Below are 21,460 nucleotides of genomic sequence, written 5' to 3'. Positions count from 1 at the left end.
CCAATATGTGTTTAGCATGCTGTGTCGGTTTCTGATGTGTGCAGTGCTGAGATTCAGCCTACACAGCCATGTCCTAATCCCAGCGTGTGCTGTCTTTTCTGTCTTTCCTGCCCAGACTGTGAATCATAACAGCAGGTGGACTTTAATCTCACACTCATAACACACAGTAATTGTAGTCACCAGACAGGGTTTGTTTAAGGTGTTGTCTGTGTTTTCAGGTGCACTGCTGCCCTGTGTGATATCAGTGTAGTATGCTGTTCATTTCGAATTTGGTGTTTAAACGCCGGCTGCGGTTGAAACCTCTCTGTGCTGAATGTATGGTAAAGTCTTCTTTTGTATCATAAAAAACTGATTTAGTTCAAGGAAATGGGGCTTAAAGTTTTCTTGTATGTGTTTGGAGCTAGAGATGTGCATGCCTGTCTCAGAGTAACCTTACCCTGCGAGTGCACAGGTGATACCAAGCTGTATTTAGCCCCCTTATGGCCAGCTGGCCCTGCTATTTAAAACAGATTGAGGGGGAAGGGTGACTGTGGCCGTGGCCGGCGTTTACCGTCAGCAGACAGTTTTGGTCAGTAGTGCTGAACTTCAGAAGAATCGGAACATTTTAAGACCAGGTTAGGACGCATTGGATAAGTCGCTGGTCGCACCAGACCAATTAGACTGTTGTTGCTTTTCTAAAATGTTTTTTCCAGTATGAGTGCAGATTTGTGTTCGCTGTCTTCCCTGAAGGGCAAACCGTTTGGAAAGTCTTTCAGAATTTCGTTTGTGATTGGGTATCAAATCAGCCACTCTAAAAGTCAGCCTGTGACTCATCCTGGTATCAGATTTACTCAAGCATCTTTGACAAAGGTCGTTTATGGTGCACGGAATCATTTCTACCTGTCTAATAAAAACTGTCCATAGCTTGTCTGAGTCATTGTTTTGTTTAACCAGAGGAAGTTTTTATGAGCCGATCTTCCGTGTTGTTGCTTTGATTTTGATCAGCTTGCTGTGTTTGGGTTGAACAGGGAGCAGGTTTTCATGTTGGAGCCCCCCTGAGCTTGTAACTGTGAATGAATGGCAACAGCTGAGCAGGAAAACTTTATCAGCAGCCCTCACTGTGTGTGTGTGTGCGTGCGTGCGTGTGTGTGTGTGTCTCCCTGCATGTGTGTGAGATTCAGGAGGAGCTGCAATCAGAGCAGTCTCACTGGGGACTCTCTCTGCTGAGCTCACTGCTGTCCTCCCTTCCTCAGCCGCTGGCCTCTTTTCAGTTTCCTCCCTTTAGCTCTCTTGTTCTTTCTATCCACGACTCGTCCTGTGGATTCCTTTACCCCGGCTCTCTGGGAAACTGCAGAACAGCGCTGTCGTGACTCGCCGGCTGTCACTGCAAGGAAAGGAGAGCGCAGGAGGCAGGAGAGAGAGAGCAAAGCTGAGACAGCCCAATCGATTTCTCTGATACAGAGAAGAAGCACCGGGATAGAAGGGCAACGGCGGAGCTGTGCTTTTCTTTGTCATTTTGGTTTAAAAGGAGATATTTGTCTTCTGAAGCATTTGAATCACATCTTTCCCTTGAGAAGAGAGGACAGCTTTTGACACATCAAGGGTGCCCTTCTTCAGGGATACGGTCAAAATCTGGGACTTGGGAGGAAATCTACTTTAAACCGTGGTGTTCAATGTTTACCTAATAATCAATCCCTATTCTGAATGATAATGCTGGACACCAACCATTGCCTGTCCTTTGAACCCTCCTCCCTGGACTCTCCTCCAATGGGAGATGACATGGAGAAGGCAGGACTGAAGATGGATCAGGACAGACTTGTCTATCACAGCTTGAAAGAAGGTGGGCAATCTAGAGTTAGATCTGCAGATCTGTGTTGTGTTTTTGTTCCTGAGTTCACTGTACATTTTCAAAACAGGGCTTTATGGCCTAATATAAATAGCTAATGGGGTGTTGCTAAAGATAAGTGATAGAGTTTACTGGCTTGTATAAGATGGAAGGAAGTTGAAGTGGTTTTAGGTTCTTTCTGATAAACCCTTTCAATAGAGCAGACTTGACCGCTGTGAATTCAGGAAGTGCTGACAGCCGGGCCTGTGACGTTGGGCTAACTTTGCTCATTTCTTCAAGGTTAAAGCTTCCAAATAATATTTCAACATAAAAGGTCAAGTTAATGCTTAAAATTAGTCAGTGCTCACCCCAAAAAATCATGCATATGTTTAAAGAAAGAAATGTGTTGACTTGCGTTCATTCACAAACAGCTTTCCCTAGTGTAGTTTGAATTTGGGAATAGTGTAACTGTGGTGGAAATTTACAAATGTCACATAAATGCTCCACACCAGGCATTCATAAAGGTACAGATTTCAAAGGAAGACGGCTATAAAGACACTCTGAGTGTGTGCGCACGTTTATGTCTGTTCAAAATGTGTGTCTATAACAGGCAGATTGTGGGTTGTAGTTTTCTCTAGAGCCACGCCTCCAAACTCAATGCCGAGCAACACATTTGTCACAGGAAACCAAAAGCATAAATAAATAACATAAATAATAAATAAGTATAACACGTCCAGGTGTCTTTGTGAGTTTCAGCTTGGGTTTTAGACCAACAGTGCAATGAAATGGCTTTTGTTATTTTTTTTATAATATTGAAAAGATTGTTTAAGTCCTAGAGTCTAGGTTTTAGGGTTTACGTTTAAAAAAAATAGATTAAACAAAAACTTTATAGGATAAGAGGTAGAGTGAGGGTTCAGCACTTATTTGTGATGCTAAAACGTGGAATTAATTAACCTGAGAATGTGTTAATGTGAATGTGAGAGCCAAAAAACATGGCTTTGTGTGGATGTGTGCCCTCCGTACTGCACACGGATTAGGGCAAGTAACTTGAAGGGAAACACCAGTAACAGATTTTAGCCCAAATATGAGATCTCCACATCCCAATATTGGAAGTTTGAAGTGGATCGTAGGAATGGCGATGCATGCACCTTACTTCACCTACAGTGCAAGTTTCAGCTTTTATCTTTTTACAATAGTGTCTTATTTCTAAAGTATTTCAGGCTGTATTAAATATGGCTGTGTGACACTTGTTGCCACTGTGCATGTTTGGGATTTAGATGTGGTGTGCAAAAGGCTCAAAAAAACATGGCCTTCCAAAAAAATGAAGTCATCCAACAGTGACATACTATCAAAAATTAGCCTAATTTGGTATGGTCCGTGCAACAGTAAAAAGGCTTCACTTTGTTTATAACCAGCGTTACAAGCATGGACCAGAGTCTCAGATGACTGGCTGCAGATGAAACAAAACATTCCTGTGAGGTTAGAATGACTGAAGATGGATGGAGTCTAGAGAAAAGCAAAGGGATTAAAAAAAAAAAAAAGCCATCAGTTTAAGATTATTAATCCCGGTGTGCTTTTTGCTTACTCTGAAGTATGAGTGACACAAACTGCAAAAGCTGCAAAAGCCATTATCCGTCTGTTCTCACTTGAACTTTAAGGATGATTAGTATTCACTGCACCTCTCCGTGTTGTCATCCTGCTTCTCGGCACAGTGCAGCAGAGGAAAGGCAGCGGGAGTGAGTCCAAGGTGTGAATGGCCTTAACCTTGCATTGTTTCTGCCCTTTTAGCTCTCTAGCTTCTTTCCACTCTCACTGATGTGCGAAACATTTGCTGTGGTCATGCGCTGCGTTCGCCTCTCCGTTCAGCACATGCAATTGAACGGTGCTACCGTGCGAAAGATGAGAACATCTTTCCCGATTAAAAAACATTTCCAAAGCCAGTGCCAAGCGTAACGTCTGTTCAAAGCGTCTGCAGGGCTCGTCTTTAGGTGGGTATGTGGCACACGCTCTGTGCGCCTGAAGCCTTTTGCCTTCATGTGTGTCACTCGGGTTGGTGCGCGCAGGCTTAGTCGTGCCAAGCCAGGGGTCTTTGGGGACAGTGACGAACTCAGACATGTTTAATCAGAACTACTGACACATGAGCACAGCAGGCTTAGCCCAGTTGGCCACCAGCATCCCAATTCATCCTCGTTCTTCCCTCTAATGTGACTTTTTACCTGTACAGCCTTATTTTAGACAATTATGATGACTTGAAACTGATCTGATCTTGACATTTAGGAAATAAAAGCTCTATAAGTTCAGGTAAAGATTTCATTATTGGTGATTTGTTATAAAGTTAAGCTTGTGAAAGGTTTAAAGAAAGCCATGACTTTAGTTGCCGGGGAGAAAAAGTGTTTTGTTTTGGGGGGTTTTTTATGTACACCCACACAGAGATCTTTGAAATAACAAATCAATGTGCAAATCATAGTGTTAGTTCTCTGACGTTTGCAATGACGAGTTTAATCAAAAGATCGACTAAGCGAATTGTCTTCAAATAAGCCATCTGCTGTCATTTCCTCTGCTTAATCTAAAATCTTCAAACGCTTGCATCTCTGTCGTCTTCCTCTTTCTCCCTTGTCTTCCTTTGCTCTAACTTTTTATGAGTGTAGTAGCAAGCTTTGGCTGTGGCCTAGTATCCCAATAAAACTGTCCTGCCTTTTCATCCATTTTCTTAAATTAACCAAAATGGCCTTCAAACCTGATTTAAGTCCCAGAGCATGTCCTGGTCTCTAAAACACAAAGACACATCCCTCCTCTTTTTTCCCAAGCAGTAATCTGCTTACAGTTAACAAAACATCACTATCCTTGTTGGTTATGTTTTTGTCCACTATCTTATCTTATTATAAGTTCTTGCTGCAGTGCATGTAACCATAGTCACTGTCGTAGTGCAAAAGTTTTCATTTGTCTTTCTGGCACCCATTTAAAGTTTGTTTTGTGGTTAATCCAGAACAAACAGTTCACAGCCTCCAAGTGTTTTTTGTCTGTCTGTTATACTCCTGTCTTTGTTGCTGTGCTGCAAGCAAGCAGTATTTATTTGTGTAGGACTTTAGGAATACTAGAGTCACAAAGTGCTATACAAAACACATGACAGTTTAGTTCAGCAGACAAAAACTAGGATTAAAAGCACTGCAACATTGAAAGAAAGGGAACTGAAAGTTAAAGTTAAAGTAAGGAAAAGTGGAATTCAAATAGATACAAAATGAGAAGAAAAGTTAGGAAAAAAGACAAAATAACAGGCAGTGGTGCAAACATGATTATTTTATGCGCATGAATCTACAATTTCAACACTGCTACATTTTTCGCGCCATGATTGTCTGCCAGAGACTTCTGCAATGTTGGGTTTGGAGGTTTATTGATAGCTGACGCTTTATTATTATAGCCAACCATTGGAGCCAGTGTTGCAACTGTACTGAGCTCATCAGCTTGGTGTTTAGGGGGGACAGGAAAGAGAGGGCAGGAGAAAACTGGAGTATCCTGGGTGAGGGATAGAAGATGTGGAGGGGGTTATGGATAGAGGGAAAGTGTACGAGTCTCTTTCTAAGAATAAACCTCTTCCCTGGAAGCCCCATGTGGCATGGCATCTAATGCCGCATGGCACGGTCAGTCTGTATCAGTGTGTCTGTGTGTGCACGTTCCTTTATTGAAAGTGTTTTCCTGTGTGTTTGCTACTGAGACAAAATGAGTGCTGCCAGCTGCTGTACAAGCAAGACCATATAGATCGACTCGCCTAAGTGTGTTTAGGCGTGCGTGTTTATAATGCTAAATATCAAATGGCAAGTTATTGCTTCTAGAGAGGAGTCGGTAGTGTTAGACTGATACTTTCAGACTTGGAGCATACACACTTGTAAAAACAACAGAGGAGAGCCGGGATCGCCAGTAAGAATTTGGAGCCAAAGAATGACATTTAGTTGCACAGGCTCTGACATTAATTCATGGCTCTTGCGGCGTTCCCGTCTAGGCGGGGATTCTTTGTCATAACACAGAGGCAGCACCGCAGCAGCAACAGCTATATCGTGAGCTAGACTGTGAGTACCAGTGATGTCACTTTGTTGGTGAGGAAGAACAGGTGCTGCTTGACTGAAGTAGCAAACACAACCCTAGCTAGAAATGCTTGGGAATCTTCAGTGGTTTGCACCACACTGTATACGCGCACACACACACACACACACACACACACACACACACACACACACACACACACACACACACACACAAATAGATATGTAGCCCTTCAGTAAGGATCGCTGGGACAACTTGAGCAGGAGCGTCAGCTGAAAGTTTACATCAGTAGTGAAGTTACTTGGTATAACAACATACTGCTTCCTCTTCTGATACTGTTAATATCTTGGAAATAAAAGATAAACAATGAAATGGAAAGACATCATGCACTGTCACTTACTTACTTACTTACAAGCTAAAAAAAAAATCATTACACACAAGTGTCTGCAGCCGTTCTGGGTGTCTTTTTTCATGGGTGGTATGTTTGTGTGATGTGATGGTTGACTAAATAGTTCAGGTCACTTCCCTAAATTGCTGTCGTGTTGCAACGAAGCCAACACGACAGTGATGAAATGCCGTGTACTTGCGTGACCTTGCAGGTGTCTATATGTAATTGTTAGTTTGTTATATTTGTGTCTTTGCTTTGTTTAAACGATAGCCAGCTCATTTCTAATTTATTATCCGGTTACTATGATGACGCCAGACTTTCTGGGTTCGTTAAAACTTTAAAAAAGTATCAGGATGAGGAGGACTGTGCCACACAGCACTCAACAACTGACATTTTATTTGTGTAGAAATGTCAGACATAGTCCAACTCTTTCTGTCCAGCTTTGTGTTCCTTACAGTTCTCCCCCACCCCGCCTCTCCATTATGTAACAAGAGCTTCCTGTTTTGAAATGACGATGTAATCGGCCCATTTAAAAAAGGAAAGAAAAAAAAAGTAATTTAGCTTCAAATCCGAGCTTTTATTTTTTCATTTCTTTTAATTTTTTCTTTAATTTCTTATAGCAGCATTATGCCTTAGTGTTCTGTCTCTCTCACTCTTTGATGGATGTTTGCTGCTTTTTCACACATCTGTGCTCAGAAACAGGAAGTGTGTCTACACACACACCCACCTTGTACCCGCCTCCCTTGTAACTTCAAAAAAAAAAAAAGATGCATGCGAGGCAGGGAGACTGGAGAATGAGCCGGTTGCCACAGAGTAAAGGTCCTCGTCGTGTCAGTCATATATGTTCCTTTATGTGCTTATTTACCTAAATATTGTGGATCTGTTGCTGATTGTAAGGCTTTACGGGCACAGAGCTTCACCGCTGCAGTTTCTTAATCTCGCCAGCCGTCACTGACTGTCTTCTCTTCTTTCTCCTCTTACCTCCTGTGTCTCCATGCAGTCCTCCAGCTCAAACTTCAGCAGAGACGCACACGAGAGGAGCTGGTCAGCCAGGGGATCATGCCACGTAAGTCTGCTGAGTGTGTTTTACTTGCTTTTTTGCTTTTTGCTTTTTTTAAGCTCATGAACCAAAGTATATATCATCAATGTACAGTAGTCTGACTTTAAGTGTGCTTTGAGACTCTCAACTGATCGAGTTTTACCCAAAGAAAGCACTTCTTTATTGTCTGAAACAGACAGTATCATCTCGTTTTTAGAAACTCGAGCAGAAAACAGGAGCTTTGGCTGTGAGCTGAGGTCAAACTGCTAACCCTTTCCTGTTTCAGGATTACACACCAAATCTTAACCTGTCACACACTAACAAGGTCGCTACGTGATGCTAGACGCTAAACGATACTCACGTATTTGTGGAATGTCGTTTAATTCACATCCTGCTGACACATATTGGTTATCAACAACAGAACCTGGATATGTTGGTAAATAGTGTCTGTGCTGTATATGCTGTCATATGATGGGTTGTATTGTGAAGGTCTGGAATGTCGTTTCTTGTTTTTTGCTGAAAATGTCGTCTCTTATCGGCATTATCAGTATGAGTATGTGTGTTCTGCAAGTGTCATATTTAGCTGTATCTTTGCACCACTTTGTGTTATCAAATAGGGCAGCTTCCTCTTTATGTCTATCCACTTCCTGTTTCAGGGTTCCTCACATCACAAGAGTCAGAAATATAGTTTTAAAAGTTTCCCTCCGTTTCTGTGTAGAACCGAAAGCACTCTGCTTTTTCTTTTTTCCAAGAAGACTTTTGGTTTGAATTAAAAGTGTGCAAGCGAGTGTTCGCCCTCATACTGTAGACATGGTAGCCAACATTCATTCTAATTGAGTAGATTTTCAAATGGAGACTAAATACCTGTTAGATTGCCCGATAGGCCTGTTCAGACATACAAACTTTGACGTGCAGATTATGCTAGCTGTGTGTTAAGAAGGGTATCAGGGAAACAAGTAACTGTGAATGGATGGTAACATGTGGCACACCTGTTGTCATATTTTGTTTTTTGTTTTTGACAAAAGCAGATGCGATTGAAAAGATACACCATGCAAGCTGCTGTCAGCCTGCAGTGCTGCACATTCAGTTTGTATAACAGTTTAAGGGTTAGATACATAAGAGTACCATAAAGTGATGACTGAGGGTTTGTTTTGGTGGGCAGCATGGAGCCTTCCAGTAAACCATTTAAGTAGTCTAGTAAATCGCTCTGTGTCCTCTTTTCTGCAACAGGCCTCGTGCCAGATTGTTGCAGATTTAGGATCAACATGTTTGGATCGACTATTTCGCTTTCCAGCTTCTCCTCTGTGGAAATTCCTAGAGGAAAAAAAAAGTATAGCTGTGGGTTTAAATGAGATTTTAGATTGCTCCCAAGTCGATGACTTTGTTGACTACAGAAATCCTCTTTTAAATTGTTTCTCCGAGATGTAGAAAGATGCGGCAAAGGTTGTTCAGGCATCAGGTCCGCTGTTGTGTTATAGTTCAGTAAAGATCATATGAACCGTTCTCTTCACTTCTCGCTTCATCTTCGATCAATTTTCACGGTAACTGTATCTTGTTGACAGGAATAAACTTTGCCAAGCAGTTCCACATTGCTCCACACCCTGAACACTTTCCAGCAAAGAAAAAATAGTCTTTATATTTATTAATGACTCTCGAATTACTGTTATTTGCTGGATTTTTGAAACAAAAAATAAAAAAACCCTGAAAATTTCACTTACAATGTCACCACATGGTTTGTTTTAGTCAACATAGAACCTTCAAAGGTGACATAAATGATCAGGGGTTTTCTGTCACTTCTCTAATTCTTACATTTAAATGTCCTTTGTGCTGTGTTTTCTGGTACTAAAAAAAGACTTTTATGTCTGAGTGTTGAAGTAGGGTCAGTTCCTCCTGTGGTATCAAATCCTCACGCTGGTTTTGCAACTGAAGGTGGTGTGAATGAATAACTTTCCACTTTCAAATACTTTCGCGAGGTTCCTGAACACAGACCTTGACTGTCCAGCTGTGAGCAAAAGTCAGTTAATCGTCATTTAAGAATGCCAACAAATCTATAGTTTTGTAGCATTGACATATTTTGTTGCTCCGCTGTATGAAAAACTGGGCTATGTGTGTAAAAACCACCAATGTTTTTATAGTGAAACTGTAGCTGATGGGGTCAGGGAGGTTGTGGTGTTTCACGGGGGAAGGTTCTGAACAGTGTTATGTGCCCAGCTATAAGAATAAGCTTGAAAATGCTGTTTTTGAGCCGAAAGTTTTCACTTCCTCCTGGCATGTTCAAATAACTTTTTAGTGTTTTCTTCCCCATGAAGTTTCAGTTTAAAAGTGCTTCAGGAGCAACATCGTGAAAGAAAAACTGTTGATCCAGTAGCTCGTTTTGGGAGTTTAATTTGCTAATTGTTCTATTGGTTTGTGCATGTTTTGGTGTTTCTAATTCTTTTAATGTTTGAGTATATCCAGTTATAGGTTACATATGCAATGATCATTTACACATCATAAAAAAACTAGCTGCTTTGGGTCTTTTCTCTTTCCGTTTAAGCCATCTTTCTTCTGATTGGCTGCCTCTTGCAAATAGAAGGTTTAAACTGCAGGGGTTACATGAGAAACTGGGACTGGTGGGGACGGCCACACCAATAAGCACCAATGACATAAGGGCTCACAGGCCAACAGACTCATTGTCCATTCTTTTATGCATTTGGTGAACAAGGTCATAACCTAACATTTATTTTCCAATGAATGCCAGTAAGAGTCTGATATGATTAAAATAAAACCAGCCCAGCCTTCCCTTGCCCATACGCAAGGAAATATTGTTTTCATTGAACATCATATTGAAGCAATTAATCAGTGTTTAAGTAGTTTATGGCCCCGGTTTGTCCTTGTGGTGTTATTATTGTGATCCAGACCACTCGTTGGTCATATTACAACTGGTATTCTTTGAACGCCAGGGGTTGTGACACAAGGAATGCTTCCGACCCCCACCCAGTCATCTGTGGTGCACATACAGTTGACGCCCTGCTGTAGCCAGAATGTCCTATCTCAAACACCCTTGGCAGGGATTTCACCAACTCTTGACCAATCAGACGATCGCTGTCTTACATCATTATAACTGCCGCTGTCCTCCGAATATCCTTCCCCAAAAACGGAGCGGGCATCTCCCCTGTCCGTTTAGCTTTTCTAAAACCTCGACTTTATATTTGTGGTTAAAAAGAGTTTGATGTCTAGCGCTTTGTTTTTTGGATAGAAATGATCTTCTAGGCTCAAAAAATCTGTGATGGGAGATGGACTGTAAAACTTTTTGTTTCCTTGCACTGGACCTTTCTGCAAACTGAATAATTATAAAAGTGTAAGATAAAATGCAAAATATATGACGCTTTGGACTCATTTTTCATGTTGACCACCTCTTTCACCTCAAAGGTAATACAGATTTTTTTTCTTTTTACACAATTTTAGCCAGCTGAAATTGCTTTTATGCATTTCCCTCTTACAAAAATACCGCATAGACGTTCACTCCCCCACCCCATACACTGGTCATGGCTGAGCAATGAAGTGATGAATCTAGACTTTCGCTGGGTGTGCTGCACTCTATTCATCAGTCTCTCTTCTGCCAGCTCGCTCCTTTTTAAAGAGCCATTCCAGACTCTGTTCATCAAGAATTGATGTCCCTCAGCTACAGTCCATCTGCCAGACTTATTGCAGATAGTTTGACCTCTGAAATGCAGTTTCTTTAGACTTACCTTTCTTCATGAAAATTCTTAGAACGCACCACAATCTGCAGCACGTTTCTGTGTAAAATACCAATAAAAGTATAATGAAGCTGGGCTATATGTAACCTGTAATCTTTATAAGTGTTTGTATTCCCTTTTTAACACTGTGTAATTCTAAATAACAGATCAAGACAAAGCTGAATGTGTCCAAAAGTGTCTAACGTCAGTTCAAAGTATGAGAAAGAGCGTTTGGAAACTTTGGAATATGTGGAAAACTCTTGCTGAATAATGAACAGTGTGTTCTCATTTAGGTTAATGAAACTGCTGAGTGAATGTTTGGTACAGTTTGCGCTCATGGTTTTAGTCATATTGTTCCATTAAATCAAGCTCATCTAAACTACTTCACTACCACTGACCACATCGCGACACTTCCTGCAGCTGCCTTGGTGTTTGAGTTGCAATGAGAATAAACGTAACACAACTGATGTGAAAAGCGTAGTAAAAGGCCGAGGAAACGCTGGCAGTAACGGTTTTCTTGGTGATAACTGAGGTGGATGTGCACCACACTCAGCAGCAGAGGCTGATCTACCTACTGAGTTGTCATCAGAGTGTGTGGTTTAGAATAGCACTCCTGACCTTCTCTGCCAGAAGCCACTTCTGCTTTGAGTCTGTCTTTGACTGTAGCCGTACAGGTTCTCACATTTTTGCTTGCTGAAAGGAGCATCACGACTTCCTTCACAGCCTCTCTAAACTGCATTAATCTTGGCTTTTTGTTTCTCCTCCTGTCCCCCCTCCCTCTCCATGCAGCACTGAAGAGCCCAGCAGCCTTTCACGAACAGCGGAGGAGTCTGGAGCGAGCAAGGGTGAGAGCCATAAGAACAATGAGTCTCCTGCAGTCTCAGTGGATTTTCTTCAGAGAGGCAAAAAACAAACAAACAAAAAAAACTCACAAGAACCTAACAAATTGAACGCTTGGACGCCACGGATACAGATTGGTTGTAGTTGGGTTATCGTACAGATAATTTCTGGTTAGTTGACGTTTCTGCAAAATTGTTGTGAGCTGCAGAGCCAGGAAATAATGAAAACAAGTGACTTCACAGTTTAATCAGAGTGACATGGAAACAAAACCATATATTAAACTGACAGAATAATATTTTATGGTGTTGTAGCAATTTGGAGTTCATGTGATTTTGGCATCTTGTTTTCTTCCCAGACTGAGGACTACCTAAAGAGGAAGATCCGGAGTCGTCCTGAGCGCTCCGAGCTGGTCAGGATGCACATTCTGGAGGGTGCGTGTTTTTTATTTGTTTTCTTTTTTTAATCAGCAAGTGCCAGTGTTGTCAAAAAGTCACATTTTAAGCTTTGTAAAATACCTAGACAAAAACAGAACCAAATCTTTATGAAGAGGTTAATGTATAGTTCCTCCTTCATATTTCTGCTTGACGCAATTCCGTGTTCTTTGAGGGTATTGCTTCTGCATCTTAAAACTCGGTAGCTCGATTCAGGCGCTGTGAAAACTCTTTTATAAAATGTGTTTCGGCATGTTGTCTTCATGAGGCAAGGTGCTTATCTTCACATTTTCACATTAATTTTAATATATGTGTTTGTGGTTTAAAGTGTTGTGTTTGTTATGATTTTTTTTGAAGCAGCTGGTTTGACCGTTGGTTTAGTTTCTTTTAAATTAGGTTGAAGTCAAATCGAGGAAGTGTTAAAATAGGCTAAAACCTGTTGTAACATTTTGAACAGATCCACAGAGGATCATATGTGTGTGAATCACTTGATAAATAAATGCACATGTATCCATAACGGCCTGCTGTGCCCTCTGCAGAGACGTCGGCAGAGCCGTCTCTGCAGGCTAAGCAGCTGCAGCTGAAGAGAGCACGACTGGCCGACGACCTCAATGACAAAATCTCTCACAGACCGGGTCCCATCGAGCTGGTCCACAAGAACATCCTGTCTGTTAACTGCCATCTGCAGCACTCACTCCTAGGTAATAACACACACCTCATCAGCGTTCACCTGTACGCGTCTCAGTCCAGGGACCCACTCGGGAAAAGAAAATGTCTTCATTGATGGCCTTGCTCTTTCTTTCTAATGTAATCCCAAGTTTAAGTCGTTGGGAAGGTTTGATTGCACCTGCGATCAACTTCGTCAACGTTATCGTCGTTTCACCTGTGTTTCATCTGCTGCACTTCCCGTGTGTCAGAACGTGCACCCGCAGTTAAACTGAGAGCAGGAAAAGGAAAAGCTGGGGTGACCTTAAATGACAGTAAAGCACAGTAATGACTCACACTGAGATGAAGTGAAAACGAGTGAAAATAAATGAGCATTCTATAAAAGTCTCTTTCTGAGGAATAATCACTGGTGCAGGATTGGTGCTCTTTATGAGTAGATGCTTAAAGTCCCAAAATACACAAGTTTTCCAAATAAATGACTGAAAAAATAAATCTTATCTCACGATAACGATCGTACTGTATGCATTTATTTATGTCTGCATGCAGGCTAGCATCTCCTTAACGAGTAAGCCCACACAACATCGTCACACGTACAGCGATCATTAAGATCTGTATTTTATTTTTTTAAACTGTTCGTTCTTTATACTTCTTTATTATTTCATCATCTTGCTGGTAATAAAATGTTGCAATCTCTGTTTGTAAAAATTTGAACCTCTGATGAAATTTTGTCGGACTCGCCTGGAAAAATGGAATGAAGAATTTGAAAAGGTGCTGCAGGCTATTGTTTAAAAGAAAAATTGGGCAATCTTGTATATTTGTGACACTTGGTTCAGAGATTTACACATACACACACACACACTTTTGCACAATGTTGCACAACACTCACAAGCGTACCTGCAGGAATTAGCAAGACTTGTAAATACAGGACAGTGGACAGGTTAAGGTGAATTCAGGCTGAGCCTCAGGCATGTGATGAATACAAGTTCGAACACGTCCCCTTCCACTGTTCACGGTGCTATTGTACCTGTGACTTGGTGTGCAGTTGCGCCACCTCTACGATTTGATTTCCGTTCAGACTGAACACCTGAGCGGTTACACCATTCACGTATTTACAGTCAGGTGAGTGTGTAAACAAAACAAGCAGCTCTGAAACAGAAGTGACTCAGATGCTTTGTTTGGACACGGCACTGTTTTGAAACATGAGACACGGCACGCGGTGTTGTAACTTCTCTAAAATTGCTTAGTGCCGATTGCTAAAGAGCGGTGACTAACTTTAGAGAAACTTTATTTGACTGTTAAAATTGCAGGGGAAGCTGGGAATTAAGCTGTCCTTTCCTGTGTTTCCCAGCGGCTCTGGAAATTCCAGACAACACCAACCCCTTTCACACCGCTGAACCTCTACACCAGAAGACGCCACCGTTAAATTGCGGTTTCATTAAATGTGTGAACGTTTCTGCACTGTCACAGATTCTCCAAAGGGAAACGGAGGAGAGAGCTCATCTTTGGACGAAGACAGCAGTGATGCTCTGTCACCTGACCAGCTAACCAATCAGGACTCTCCCCTGAGCGCTGTCCCTCAGGTCTCCCCCTCAGACGTGCTCACCCAGAATGGAGACCTCTCCCCCACGCAGGTATTACTGAGGCGGAACAGAAAGAACTGGACAGAGCAGTTAGTGAAACAAAAGCAAGTGTTTTTCAGCAGGATCATGCAATTAACCACAGTGATATCATCTCACCAGTTTCTCACACAGCCTCCTGCTCCACCTCCACCACCACCTCCGCCGCCCCCTCCCTTGTTGAATGGGTCCGCTTCGTCCCCTCTACCTAAAATTACAAACGGGACAACGGTGACCTCTGGATCCTCCCGCCATTCTGCTGGACAGGTCAAGGTGTGCCGATCGTTCTTTCAGACGGCTCTCGCTCGAACTTCCTGTTGATTTTCATGGCTTAAAAATAATTCTGACCTTAATCTCTATTTATGGGAACGCTGTAGCTCACCAAAACCCCCTCCTCATCTCTTCATTTCCTTCCTCGTCCCCCCCAACCCCCCCCCCCCCCCATTTCTCATGGTTCTCTGACTACGGTCTCAGGCCAAGACGAGTTCAGACCGCCCTCCACAGAGACCTAAGAAAGCAAAGGACAGCAAACCAAAGGTCAGAGGTCTTTGTTTTGCTTTCATTTTAACTCACACACTGGCACATGATTTATAGCCAGTTTTAAATTACGACCAGTCACCGGGTAAAGGCTGTTTTTTGATGACATCTTGACTGCAGTAAAGATTTTAAGACTTCAAATTGTGTTTGTCTGGCTTGCTGCTCCCACAGCTGAGCGACAAATATTAAAAGTTACTCCTTAGATTTGAAAGAGCCAATAAAAGTCTTCTTTGTGGTTTTTGCGTCGTCTCTATTAAATCATAGAGCAGGGGCTTCTCTCTAACCTCAGTGCTTTTTTCTGACATTTTACAATCATACTGAGGAGAAATGCTTGTAAAAGAGGAAGAGATACCATTTTATGTAGCCACAGTGGCCTCAGCACATCAGAAATATATACTTGCTTTTCTTAACTGGAAGTGCGTTAGCTTTTACTTCAGTTAAGTTTTTATTAGTATGCATCGTTTGACCTACATGTACAGAATGCCCATGCACTTCACACGTGTCTGTCTCTTAAACTTTCCCTCCTGCCGCGTGAAGGTGAAGAAGCTGAAGTACCATCAGTACATCCCCCCCGACCAGAAGGCTGACAAGGAGCGTCCGCCTCAGATGGATTCGTCTTATGCGAAGCTGCTCCAGCAGCAGCAGCTCTTCCTGCAGCTGCAGATTCTCAGTCAGCAGCAGCAGCACTACAACTACCACACCATCCTGCCCGCCCCTCCCAAGTGAGTGTCGAACCACTTTTGCGTATGTGTGCGTATGGTTTGGAAGCGAGGATGAGTAATTGCTGTGGGTTTTTGCCGAGAGTCAACAAGTTCAACACCCTTATTTTTTTGCCTGCATTAAGCTAGTAGTTGCAGTGTAGCTTTACAGTTTGTATTTTTTTTTTCCTTTTTACTTTGAGTATACTTTACAGTTAATATAAAACTTTGATGTTTCATTTTGAAAATTCTAGAAAACTTATTTAGAAATTTAGTTTTATCTTTAGAGCTGATCTCTTATCATAATTTCCCCTGTGGTCTGCCAGAGAAAAAAACATGCTCGATAATCTTTATTACAACTTTGTTGTTTGTCTTCCTTCAGGCCACAAACGGAGCAGCCTCCCACAACCAACTCTGGCCCTTCCCCCTCCCGTACCGCTCACACAACAACCACCACAGCTTCCTCGAGTCAAACGGGGACGGCCCGTCACAGCCAAACCGCAGTGGGAGGAGCCAAACCAGCTACTCTGCCAGCCAACCTGGATGAGTTCAAAGTAATTAACTCAGGACCCAAAAACAAACTTATGAGATCATTACTGCACACAGTGTTGTGGCTCATTAAAGTAGCGCCAACTTTTGTTGGGTAATTCAAATCAAAGATCTAAGTTTGTGCTCAGCAAAACGGCCCCAAACGAAAACAGCGTTGATCCTGCCCATTCTAAAATTGAGCTCTGATTTTGGTCCTTTCTAAAAGGGAAATCTGTAAAAGTCTGCAGCAGTCTAAACTGTAAGGATTAGATCTGCGCACACACCTCTCATATGGTGGTGGACTCTACAGTGTAGATGTTCTTATACTTTCTTCATGTATTGTTTGTGCTTTGTCATAACTGCAAAGCCAAATTAAGAAAGATAGTTAAACTCACTCGGCCAGAGAATAAAAGACGTGATCATTAGACAGTTATTGTGGCGCACTGAGCCACAAGCCAACAAAGTTATGTTTTAAGGCTCTTTCTTTACCCCTTGAAACATTACTAAAGAGTAACCCTTGAAACTCTTCTCTGCCCTGAGTGCTTTCTATCATATTTCAAGCCTGCTTATAGAACAAAATCACCTGGTTTGCATTCGAAGTTAGTGAGTGTCATCTCTGTCTGTGCGGGAAAAAGCTGGAAACTATTCAGATGGTAATCAAAGCACGTCTTTGTTGATATTTACTGAGGTGTCAAAACTCATTATTAAGGGTACAAGGGAGTTGTCTTTATGGGTGAAAGAGTTGAGCTCTTTATCTTTGCTTTTACTCCTGATTTGCATGCAGTTCTGTGTGTGTGAATGGTTTATACACACTCATTAGTGTTTTGGCTTTAAAATAATGTGTCATTTTATTTGGGTGTCATTTTAAAGATTCACTTGTCTGAATTTGTCCGAGGCGACCTTTTACATGGCTTTTTTTATCAGTACATCACCACCTACGCACCCTTTAAAGGTCCAGCTGTATAAAGTTCCTTTGAGCTGAGCATTTTAAATTTGAGTCTGTTCTCACTTTGAGTCAGTGTTTGTTTTATGAATACCACTTTTGTTTCCATCTTCCAGGTTGCTGAGCTGAAACAAGAACTGAAATTGCGGGGTTTGACCGTCTCAGGCACCAAGAATGACCTAATTGAGAGGCTCCGTAACTACCAAGAACAAAATGGGGGAACCGCAACTGTTTCAAAGAATGGCATTTTGCAGTCCGGCTTGCAGGGCACGACCTCAGCTGCTAGCACCACCACATCTTCTCTCACCACAACTTCCACCTCTGACCACCAGTCAGTAGAGGGTGGGTTTAAGTTGTCTCTGTCCTCACTGGCTCAGGCAGTTCCAGGGCGGGTGATGCGGTTTGGCAGCACCAGCTCGAGCCCTCCGGTGTCGCCGACTCCGTCAGAGAGGTCGTTAGCTGGAATGAGTCCAGATGAGACCAGCTGCAATGGAGACATGTTTGGAGAAATGGTGAAATTTATGTTTCATTTGTTATTGTTAGAAGCACTTAGTCATGTTTGTGTCTGCCCAGACATTTTTCTAACATCCTCTCCTTTTTTTTGTGTGTGTGTCCTTCAGGTGAGCTCTCCGCTGACCCAGCTCACCTTGCACCCCTCTCCTCAGCACCCAGCAAATGTCTCTCCACTCGCAGTCAAAGATGAGATCCAGAGCTCTTGCAGTCTGTCCAGGTCCTCACCTGCATTTGTCCAAACCCCCGAGCCTGGAGCAGCCATGGACACGTCATCTATGGATAAAGACCAGATGCTCCAGGAGAAGGATAAACAGATCGAGGAGCTCACCAGGATGCTGAGGCAAAAGCAGAGGCTGGTGGAGACTCTCAGGTCCCAGCTGGAGCAAGGCAAGATGGCAGGTGGGATAGTGGTCAAGAGGGAAGGAAGCGATAAGAGCAAAACATCCCCAGAGGTTAAGCTCCAAACTCTAATAAAAGCCTCAGCCATTCAGCCCCCTACGCTCCCTAATGGCATCGTGTTGAAGGTCAAAAAGGAGGTAGAGCCAGAGGAAGGAATGGAGGGAGTAACAGAGGAAGCTCTGTCAAAGAAGCAGGTCCCGACGATGCAGTGCTCCCAGGAGACTCTGCTCAGGCTGCAGCAGATTCAGCGGATGCAGCTCCAACAGTCTGATCAACAAAAACAGCAACCACAACCAAAACAGCAACAAAGTCAGGCGCAGCTGACGAAGGCCGCAGAACCCAAACCGAATACTCAAAAACAGCAGCACCAAAAGAAAGAGGCTCAACTCCTGATCCACCAGCAGCAGCAGCTGCAGCAGCTCATCTTCCAGCAGACCCAACAGAAACACCTCCAGGCTCAGCAGAAGATAACGCAGCAGAAACTGGCCCAGCAGAAGCAAGTACAGCAAAACCAGCTCAAGCAAACCCAAGGGCAGCAGCAGGCTCAGCAGAAGAACCAGGTTCAGCTAAAGCAGGTTCAGCTGCAGATCCAAAACCAGACGGTGACAAGTCAGAAACCCGCACTGAGCCAAACTCAGCAGAGGAAGCAGCTGAAAGCTCAGCAGAGGCAGCAGCAGAAACAGCAGACATCAGCAGCCACAACACAACAGGTAATACTGTGAACTTCAAAGACTGAAAGCACACACGCTGCAGTCTTTACTATGAGTATATAGCATATAATAAAACGCTAACGCAACGTTTTTCTGTTTCCAGGTGACTCCAGTCATCATCAAGCAACAGAATGGCACACCAGTGCACACTCAAGCCATCTCATTAGACCTCCTTAAGGCCAATGGCACACCTACACTGGTGACAGACACCAACGGGAACCACTACCTAATCGCTCTCACCAGTCACACCACAGATGGACAGAATGGAGTGTCCTCATTGGCCAAAACCAATGGACGGATCACACTGCAGGTACAGGGAACATGGTATTCTGATGATAATGATAATAATGCTAAGTTTTTCACTCTAAATTAGACTATTTGTACATTATACAAAAATAATGAATATATACTGTGTAGCAAATAATTCGTTGCACCTTCAGTCAGTATTTTGAACTGCAGCGAGTAAACTTAGCCCTACAATTACTCTGCAGCCTTTGTGCGTTTGTCGTAGTGGCATGTGTACCTGTTTTCCACCTGCTGTGGGTTTTGTTAAGATTTCTTGTCTTAGCTCGTAGAGCTTCCTGAGCAGAACAAGAGCTACTGTCACCAGCTGTAGCCTACAACAGCAGTGTCTTTTTGACGATGTTAATTCAGTTCTGTCAAAACTCTGAGTGAGTCGCTCATCACACATTGCTTTGAAGCTGACAGCTGGTCACTAGGGGACATTCCAGGCTCCTGTTGCCTAGGTATATTTACTACCAGGTCATATGTCAATCAGCGGTATCCTGATCTCTCATTGGTAGTCCCTTCAGTCACTCCCCTCGAATTTAAGAAGTTTATCATGTCGCCTGTGGGGGTTTTCTTGTTTTGTTTTCTTTTTGTCCCCACCCATCGTCACTTGAAGTTGCCAAATGTCACTGACTTACTGTAGTATTTCAACCTTTACTGTCCATGGATGAAAAAATAATAAAATAAAAAATACACTTCAGTAGGATAGGGTTAGTCTTGCATGTACTGCTTATATATGGGAAGCACATAATATTAAATGGCTTGACAGAATATGAATGTTTGCGTACTTGTAACGTTTCAGAGATTGAATTCGACTCCAAGTAAACTGCCCAGCACCGACAGCCAATCAAAAGGTCAGGCAGAGGCGGAGCCTGTGAGCCAACCAAGCAAAAAGGTACAGCAAAAACTCTTTCTCAGTAAAACATGTAAGCATGGTGTAGATTGTAACTTTCCCAACATTTTTACTTAACTTTTTTCTTCATTTCATTTGTATTATTGTAGGGTCTTAACCTTACAGTATAAAGCGCCCTCAGGCGACTGGGTTGGCGCTATGTAAATACACTGAGTTGAATTGATCTCTGTTTACTAATTTAGTCCTGAAGACAACAATAGCAACAGATTCCTACCACAAGGTGTCGCCACTGAGACACTGTAAAATCATCCAAGTTAGATTGTGGACTAACAAATGTTAAAAAACAGCATCTTATCCCAGAATAAGACTTGCATGATTAACATATGCAAGTGTGCCTTCCGGTCTGAACGTGCCACTCTTTGCCCTTAGGGACAAAAAGCGGGGCTGCACTTAGACGCCAAAGGTGATCCACAACCCAGCCAGCCCGTCACCGCTCCACCCAACCTGCAGCCTTTCTTTGACGACATTTCAGACAATGAAAGCCAAAACAACTTAATGTCATCTCTCAAGGTAACGCCACCAGCAGCAGCACCTCCTCCTTCTCCTCCTCCTCTCCCTCCTCTGCTTCCAGGCAGAGTTACCTTCAGCATGTCATCTCTAATGGTGGTCCCGCTCTCTCCACATGTTCATTAAATTTGTCTTCTTGTTTCTTCTCTCTTCTCATTTCATCACTTCATGGCACCATGCTGACAGAGACAGGAGGTGTGTCCGCCTTACGACCGACACACACTGTTCACCCCTCCCTCTCCTAAACCCAACACCTCCCTTCCTTCTCAGCGCTCCAGAGTATGTCCTCCAGCATGTCTTTTCTTTCCATCTGCCTTGCAGTATTGATCTTTCTCCCTGTCTCGACTCCTTTTTTCCATCTTCTCACTTTTTTTGTCTCTAATGTTTTTAGCAGAGGAGCGGCAGTGGTGTTGGGTTGGGTTTGTTAGGATGTAGTGGTAGACTAGATCAGTGTCATCCTATCAGACCCAATTATCTAAAAGAAATCGCCCCCTGCAACGTTCCAGTGAAGAACACTTGCTGCTGTTTTTTGTGTTAAATAACTACATGATACCTCACTGTTGCTAGGCCCAAGTAATAATATTCTTTAGCCAATGTGAAAGATTTTGCATCTACACCTGACCGGTTATTCACTGACCTAATAAAATTGAAACTGTAAGAGAAAAATAGCCCAAAATTTCATTTATTGGAGTTTGTGTTACAGTATAGAAAGCAGTGATGTGTTTACGTGATGGCTAATGAATACTGTGTTTCTGTTCGACAGCCAGAGAATGGCCTGAACAGCCAGCAGATGGACGACCTATTTGACATCCTGCTCAAAAGTGGAGGTAATGATGAGATCTCAGTTTAATGTGAGAGACATCACAGGTCGGTACGTCTTGAT

The 21,460-nt window shown here is 42.7% G+C and overlaps 1 protein-coding gene across 6 annotated transcripts in view; it reads left to right on the top strand.

Moving 5' to 3' along the window:
• The window catches only part of mrtfab (myocardin related transcription factor Ab), a 40,429-nt gene that overhangs the window by 17,475 nt on the left and 1,494 nt on the right, over positions 1 to 21,460 (top strand). For 3 of the 6 annotated variants that reach the window (XM_063481563.1, XM_063481564.1, XM_063481567.1), the window contains 16 exons: positions 7,231 to 7,296; positions 11,778 to 11,833; positions 12,184 to 12,259; positions 12,799 to 12,960; positions 14,393 to 14,556; positions 14,665 to 14,814; positions 15,016 to 15,078; positions 15,616 to 15,800; positions 16,159 to 16,330; positions 17,364 to 17,759; positions 17,868 to 18,869; positions 18,973 to 19,179; positions 19,960 to 20,052; positions 20,440 to 20,580; positions 20,764 to 20,856; positions 21,341 to 21,404. In XM_063481563.1, coding sequence (XP_063337633.1) covers positions 7,231 to 7,296; positions 11,778 to 11,833; positions 12,184 to 12,259; positions 12,799 to 12,960; positions 14,393 to 14,556; positions 14,665 to 14,814; positions 15,016 to 15,078; positions 15,616 to 15,800; positions 16,159 to 16,330; positions 17,364 to 17,759; positions 17,868 to 18,869; positions 18,973 to 19,179; positions 19,960 to 20,052; positions 20,440 to 20,580; positions 20,764 to 20,856; positions 21,341 to 21,404 — 3,090 coding nt within the window. Of the gene's footprint in view, positions 1 to 1,212; positions 1,820 to 7,092; positions 7,123 to 7,230; positions 7,297 to 11,777; positions 11,834 to 12,183; positions 12,260 to 12,798; positions 12,961 to 14,392; positions 14,557 to 14,664; positions 14,815 to 15,015; positions 15,079 to 15,615; positions 15,801 to 16,158; positions 16,331 to 17,363; positions 17,760 to 17,867; positions 18,870 to 18,972; positions 19,180 to 19,959; positions 20,053 to 20,439; positions 20,581 to 20,763; positions 20,857 to 21,340; positions 21,405 to 21,460 lie in introns of those variants that run through there. The other 3 variants (XM_063481565.1, XM_063481568.2, XM_063481566.1) reach the window with 3 other exon arrangements.

This window comes from Pelmatolapia mariae, linkage group LG8 (genome assembly GCF_036321145.2).
Source record: "Pelmatolapia mariae isolate MD_Pm_ZW linkage group LG8, Pm_UMD_F_2, whole genome shotgun sequence".
NCBI classification, from domain to species: Eukaryota; Metazoa; Chordata; class Actinopteri; order Cichliformes; family Cichlidae; genus Pelmatolapia; species Pelmatolapia mariae.
Note: the sequence above shows the minus strand (reverse complement) of the source record. Positions and strands in the feature narration are given on the sequence as shown.